At 46.3% G+C, this 7,500-nt stretch overlaps 1 protein-coding gene across 1 annotated transcript in view; it reads left to right on the top strand.

The window, feature by feature from the left end:
* LOC311316729 (bestrophin-3-like) overlaps nucleotides 1-3,454 on the top strand; it is a gene marked incomplete at both ends in the record, with an annotated part of 10,959 nt that extends 7,505 nt beyond the window's left edge. Inside the window, 3 exons of the mRNA XM_084447658.1 lie at nucleotides 1,885-1,965; nucleotides 2,334-2,485; nucleotides 2,614-3,454. Of these exons, the coding sequence (XP_084303784.1) occupies nucleotides 1,885-1,965; nucleotides 2,334-2,485; nucleotides 2,614-3,454 (1,074 nt within the window). The remainder of the gene's footprint in view (nucleotides 1-1,884; nucleotides 1,966-2,333; nucleotides 2,486-2,613) is intronic.
* Nucleotides 3,455-7,500: the final 4,046 nt, after the last annotated feature.

Below are 7,500 nucleotides of genomic sequence, written 5' to 3'. Positions count from 1 at the left end.
CCCTAGCTCCTCCCGTCTCCCCCCTCACCTCCCTAGCTCCTCCCATCTCCCCCCTCACCTCCCTAGCTCCTCCCATCTCCCCCCTCACCTCCATAGCTCCTCCCATCTCCCCCCTCACCTCCCTAGCTCCTCCCATCTCCCCTCTCACCTCCCTAGCTCCTCCCGTCTCCCCCCTCACCTCCATAGCTTCTCCCATCTCCCCCCTCACCTCCATAGCTCCTCCCATCTCCCCCCTCACCTCCCTAGCTCCTCCCATCTCCCCCCTCACCTCCCTAGCTCCTCCCATCTCCCCCCTCACCTCCCTAGCTCCTCCCATCTCCCCCCTCACCTCCCTAGCTCCTCCCATCTCCCCCCTCACCTCCCTAGCTCCTCCCGTCTCCTCCCTCACCTCCCTAGCTCCTCCCATCTCCCCCCTCACCTCCCTAGCTCCCCCCGTCTCCCCCCTCACCTCCCTAGCTCCTCCCGTCTCCTCCCTCACCTCCCTAGCTCCTCCCGTCTCCCCCCTCACCTCCCTAGCTCCTCCCATCTCCCCCCTCACCTCCATAGCTCCTCCCATCTCCCCCCTCACCTCCCTAGCTCCCCCCGTCTCCCCCCTCACCTCCATAGCTCCTCCCATCTCCCCCCTCACCTCCCTAGCTCCTCCCATCTCCCCCCTCACCTCCCTAGCTCCTCCCATCTCCCCCCTCACCTCCATAGCTCCTCCCATCTCCCCCCTCACCTCCCTAGCTCCCCCCGTCTCCCCCCTCACCTCCATAGCTCCTCCCATCTCCCCCCTCCCACCTTCATACCAAGGTTATTATACTCAACGAAAATTAACAAAAAAATTAAAACTAGATGTGAAAAAACATTTTAGTTAACTGAAATAAAAACTAAAAACTAGGCTTTACAAAGAAACGATAACTAATAACTAAAACTGTATTGTGTGTTTACAAAACAAACTAAAATGAACTACAATTATAGAGAAAATGTCCTTAGTTTTAGTCTTTTTCATTTCATACATAAGGCTAGTATTTTGGGTAGATATGAAATCTATCGTCCGTTTTTTCTTTAGCTGTTCCCCTGCGCAGGATTAACCTGACGTGCACCAAATGGTTTGTTTCACGCCGAGTGAAACAGCATGAGTTCGCGAGATCAGGATGATCTCATGAAGCTAGCGCAGAAGAAAAGAAACTCAATCTAATAAAAACTTAACTAAAACTAAATATTTTCAAAAAATAAAAACTAAACTAAAACTAATACTGAAACTAATAAAAACTAAACTAAAACTAAGCATAAAAAAACCAAACCTGCTTTAAAAACTAATTAAAACTAAACTGAAATTGAAAACAAAAAGTTAAAACAATATAAAAATAAAAAATAATGCGCAAAGCAAAACTATTAAAACCTTGCTTCTGCCTCCTCCTCTTCCCCCTCCTCCTCCTCCCCCTCCTACCTCCTTCTCCTGCCTCCTCCTCCTCCTCCCCCTCCTACCTCCTTCTCCTGCCTCCTCCTCCTCCTACCTCCTTCTCCTGCCTCCTCCTCCTCCTCCTCCTAACTCTATCATGACACTTGCTATCAGCTCCATCAGATGAACCATACGATGTGTGGGATTAGACATCTCATGGCTCCATCTGAGAGGCCTGCCTAGCTGGACGCCTAATTCCACAGATCTGAGACGGAACCAGAAGCCAGATTCTGCTGTTATAAGGGGAAGTTATAAATAGACGCACACAGGCAGCAGTGGAGAACATGAATCACTTGATGGGTGAATTCTCAGGATTTGATATTGTGCACTGCGGCGTAGGCATGCAATGATCAATATCTGTATTCATTCATCAAGCGGTCTGTTGATCGGTGCTCAGTGAAGTCGTCCTAATCCATAAACGGACCCCCGTCCCTCTCCAGGTAGCCGAACAGCTGATCAATCCGTTCGGAGAGGACGATGACGACTTTGAGGCCAACTGGTGTATCGACAGGAACCTACAGGTGGGATGAGTTCACTAGCCTGTCCACTAACCTGTCCACTAGCCTGTCCACTAGCCTGTCCACTAACCTGTCCACTAGCCTGTCCACTAGCCTGTCCACTAACCTGTCCACTAGCCTGTCCACTAACCTGTCCACTAGCCTGTCCACTAGCCTGTCCACTAGCCTGTCCACTAGCCTGTCCACTAACCTGTCCACTAGCCTGTCCACTAGCCTGTACACTAACCTGTCACACAGCATCCCTACAGCATATAACTGACTGAGGTTTTGACCAGTTGGATTTTGCGTTGGCTGAAAGACAGTGTGTATCGACCAATGGGGTTGTGTCAGGTGTGATTGACAGGTGTATTGACCCAATCAGCGTGTGTTAGGTGTCTCTGTTGGCAGTGGATGAGATGCATATGAGCATTCCCAGGATGACTAAGGACATGTACTGGAACGACTCCGACGCCTTACCTCCCTACACACTGGCTGCTGCAGAGTACTGCATACCCTCTTTCCTGGGGTCCACCACTGATATGGGGTGAGCACACACACACACACACACACACACACACACACACACACACACACACACACACACACACACACACACACATAGTAATATTCTCAGAATGACTGTCTCTCCTGGTCTCTCCTGGTCTCTCCCAGCCTCTCAGACATCCTCCAGTTTGAGGAGGTCGACACCAACCCCGGCGAGGTCCGAAACTGGTGCCAGGAGTCCGTCCTCGGCCGCGTCCGGCGCCTGCTCAGCGTCCAGGAACCGCCCGAGCTGACCCCGCCCCGGACCTCGTTCAAACGCCACAGCAGCGACATCTCCGGCGTCTTCTTCCCCAGGGTGGATCCGCCGGCGCCGGCCTCCTCGATCCCCAGGCCCACTCACTTCCCCCACCTGGCCTCCAACCCTCTCTCCCCCCACGCGCCGGACCCCCTGGCTACGCTGAGGGAGGTGAGCAGCACCCCCCCCTCCCCCGGCGTCCAGCCCGACTCCCACAGCCCGTCGTTCCCAGACCTGCCCAGGGTGGTGGTCAGCCCGCCTCTCACCTGCGGCACAGGGACAGCGCCTCGGGGCCTGCGTCCCCAGAACGGCCTGGAGGCCGGGCCGCAGCCTGGGACTCTAGTAGAGCTGTTCCCTAAGGAGGATGCTGTGGGGCTGGATACCCATGTGTGCTACAGCCCCACCCAGCTGGGCCCCAAGAAGTTTCGCTGGAGCGTCCCAAAAGATCGGGCCAAATTCAGGAGCAGGCAGCTGTCCATCCAGCTGTCCAGACAGGCCTCCAAGGGCTCTGTCCGCAGTCTGCCCAGCCCCAAGGCCCTGGGTAGGAGGCGAGGCCTAGGCCTCAACAGATCCCCCCCCTCGCCTGGATTACCCACCCAGCCCGAGGCACACCAGCTACCAGACACCGACTTCTTGGCCAGCAATGAGGATGGCGATAAGACACATGCTACCAGCAGCCAGGAAACCACAGGCAACCAATCACATAACTCCTAACATTCTTGTAGCGTAACGAACGTGCCTTATAATAACACAGGACACAACTATGGGAAATGTTCAACTGCGTTGACATTTTATACAATAAAATAAAGTCAAGTAAAGATGTACCGCATTTATTGCTATTGCTGTGCCTGTAAAATAGATATTTGATTTGTATGATACATGGGTGTGCACATGAATGTACACATGTGTGTGTGTGTGTGTGTGTTACTTAGCAAATTATTCTTGATTATTCTGTTAAATACAATGAACAGGCCGTTCATAGGACTTTCCTATCCTAGTACTACTATAACCCAGTGACCTGCCATGTGTGTGTGTGTGTGTGTGTGTTCGGGTTTGTTCCACAAATCACCTCCAAATTTTGCTTAAACATTGTTTGGGGTGTGTCCCAGGACATTGGGTGGTTTATATTTCATTTACACAAACACTCAATTTGCTATTTTATTTTTTGTCAGCATAACCCTTACTGATTCATGATGTGGAACTGATGTCACAGCGCCTCCAGACGATGCCAGTAGACTAATGTCACAATACCTCAAGAAGACAGCAATACTGCACAACTACTTAAGTGAGAAGAATTCAGATCCGGAAGAACTATATCATTTATTTTGGTCTTGTGTTTATACCTCTATTTTCTGGAAAGAAAATCTTTATTTATTTCTCAAAATATTGACCCAAAATTTTCCTTTCCTATGAAAATGTACTTGTTTATCTTTCCCCTCTCCCAAGGCTAATCAATATTATATTATAAATCTGATTATCTTACTTGCTAAGTCACATATTCACAAATCTAAATTTGCCAACCATAAACCATATTTTTTATATTTTTTTATTTTAATTAAAATGTATATGCCATCTATCATATGTACTCCAAGAATAAGAAGGCTATTAAGACCATGAACCTGTGCTCTCTGTTTTAAAATTTTCAGTATAGAATTTAATTTAGTTAATTATGATCCCCTGGCTTTGCTTCTATGTTCAGGTTTGAGTTATGTAATTACCTTCAATTTGTACTCTGTTACTTGTATGACTCACAGTTTCTCTGGAAAAAAACAAAAAACACTTAATTGAGAAGAAGAAGAAGAAGAAGAAGAAGAAGAAGGAGAAGAAGGAGAAGAAGGAGAAGAAGAAGGAGAAGAAGAAGGAGAAGAAGGAGAAGAAGAAGAAGAAGAAGAAGGAGAAGAAGGAGAAGGAGAAGAAGAAGAAGAAGAAGAAGAAGAACCCTCTTGTTATTGCCAATATTCTTCTTCCTAAAAAGTCTGACTTCCCATGCATGAAAAATCACCAAACTTTGCACATAGGTCCAGTCCTATGCCAGAAGTCCTCAACTGGCATTGGGGGCCAATATTCCTGATGGTGGCGCTACAGCAACCGTCTAAAGTTTACTTTTTTTTTTACAAATCATCCATGCATGCGATCACTTTGCAATCACCACTAACCTGTGGGCCCAAATGAGCAGAAACCTCTAAATGCTTTGAGCTGACAGGAATTATGAAGTACATCACTCTGTTTTTCTCAAAAACTGTAAAACCTATTAAATAGCCAGAGGTTGTCTCTTTAATAAACTTAACTTAGTGTTACAAATTAAAGATCTCAAACAAAATCCAAACAAAATCCACACATGAGGCAGCATGCGTTCTGCCTCACCCCTTTTCTCCTAGGCTGCTTACATTAGTCATTTAGCCGACACTTTTATCAATTAGCTGACACTTTTATCAATTAGCTGACACTTTTATCTATTAGCTGACACTTTTATCAATTACCTGACACTTTTATCAATTAGCTGACACTTTTATCAATTAGCTGACACTTTTATCCAAAGTGACTTACAATAATTACATTTAACATAGGAAGTTAGTGTACTACTATTCACCAGAACTCACAAGTGACGAAGGGTATAATCTAGTGCTTAATGTCAAGTGCAAAAGTAAATAACTAAAAAACAATAGTTGTGAGGGACAGTCGTAGTAGTACTTCTCTGGCTGGATGTATGGACGACCGAGATGATTGGAGACTTCGCTGTCAAGCTCGTCGGAGGAAGACCTAATGATGAAGAGGTGAGTTTTGAAATATGAGCAGTCCTGATGTCGTGGGCAGTTCACTGTGTGACCAGGACAGAAAAGAGCTGTGGCCATGTCACAACCTCTCACAACCTAACTGTAGCAGTTAACAGGGAAACAAAATATAAAAAATTATAAGAACTGATTCTAATTTCAAAAAAAATGATTCTGATTCTAATTGTAAGCTATAGTGTTGCTATTAAGATATCAAAGTTAGCATATAGGCGTACTGTTAGATTAGGCCTACTTACATTACATTGCATTATATTACAGTCATTTAGCAGACGCTTTTAGTGTTACAAATTAAATATCTCAAACAAAATCCACACACAAGGCAGCATGCTTTCAGCACGGACCTCAGGGGGTGAACAGTCTACGCCTAATAAGCCTGTGTGTGTATCTATGACTATGAATGTGCATCGTGTGTCTGTCTTTAAAACATAATGAAGTGATCACCCAGATAGCAAGCGGATCTGAGCCATATATGGGCCGGAACTAAACCACAAGGGCCAGATCTGGCCTGTATATGGCCCAGATCCGCTTGCTATCTGGGCAGATAGATCCCGTCATCCCAGGTCCCTGGTAGCAGTCGGACTGGTCAGGCCAGACAAGTGGAGCCCTCTAGTGGTTCAGGTCTGTTAGTTGCACAGGAGAGAGAGAAAGAGAGAGAGAAAGAGAGAGAGAGAGAGAGAGAGAATGTGGGGTGAGAGCTATTATTATTATTATTATAAGTATTATATATATACTAATAATAACAACAGTATTAATTATTATTATGATACGTATTATTATTATGATATAATAATAATAATAATAATAATTATTATTATTATAATTATAATAATAATAATAATTATTATTATTATTATCATTCCTATTGTTTGGTGGGTTTTACGAGAGGTTCGGTGTTTGACGTACGTTGACAGATGAAAGGCAGCTCCGCATGGCAGCAGGCATCCAGCCACTTCAGCTCTGTGTTGACCCGGAACATCTTACCACAGTGGAGGTCACGGGGGCTTCGGGGGAAGCAGCCATGCCACTGCTCATAGACCACCGCTGGACCGCCGGTCCACACCCAGGGAGCGCTCACCTGGAAGATGGACCGTTCCAGCCCTATCCACACACCCTGTGGCAGGTCCTCATCGGCCAGGAGCTTGGTCACATGACCCTGCACTGTCTTGTTGGTTATGTGAACAAGGGTGGAGTTAAGATCTTCACAGAACCTCAGGGCATTGATCCAGCTTTTGGACTCATTGAAGAACTGCAGGTAATCTACATGAATATGACAACAAAAAACGCACACACGCACACACACATACACACACACACACACACACACACACACAGTACATTGTCATTCACCAGCTCACTAGACAGAATGCCAAACTCATCTATATGTGGTCACCATGATGGCTTGATGAAGTTGCAGTACTTCTGAGGAAGGATGTAGGTTTCAATTCCAAAGAGCCATTACCTGGAAGGGTGGGGCTTGGTGAGGAAGAGGACTGTCCAATAGGAGACGTGGGGCTTGGTGAGGAAGAGGACTGTCCAATAGGAGGCGTGGGGCTTGGTGAGGAAGAGGACTGTCCAATAGGAGACGTGGGGCTTGGTGAGGAAGAGGACTGTCCAATAGGAGACGTGGGGCTTGGTGAGGAAGTGGACTGTCCAATAGTAGACAGGTTATTATCTTCATTAGTGTCGTTCACTGGAATTTCCTCTGTTTTAAGAGAGAATAAAAGAATACACTTTGTTATGGGATATATATGATTCAGGAGATTAATTATGATGATCATTTATACTGTATTATCTTTTTCAATATGAGATTTTGATCTAACCTCCAAAGCACAGGAATGCTTCACTACTATTACAATATGTTGTCTCCCAGTGATCTGAATGAATCTTTACACAATGTTTGTCTGGGTCCTCCTGGAAAACCCCCCATGTTTGACATGGTTCCTCCCAATCATTAGGGCTTTCAGACTT

This window comes from Borostomias antarcticus (assembly GCF_949987555.1).
Source record: "Borostomias antarcticus genome assembly, chromosome: 13".
NCBI classification, from domain to species: domain Eukaryota; kingdom Metazoa; phylum Chordata; class Actinopteri; order Stomiiformes; family Stomiidae; genus Borostomias; species Borostomias antarcticus.
Note: the sequence above shows the minus strand (reverse complement) of the source record. Positions and strands in the feature narration are given on the sequence as shown.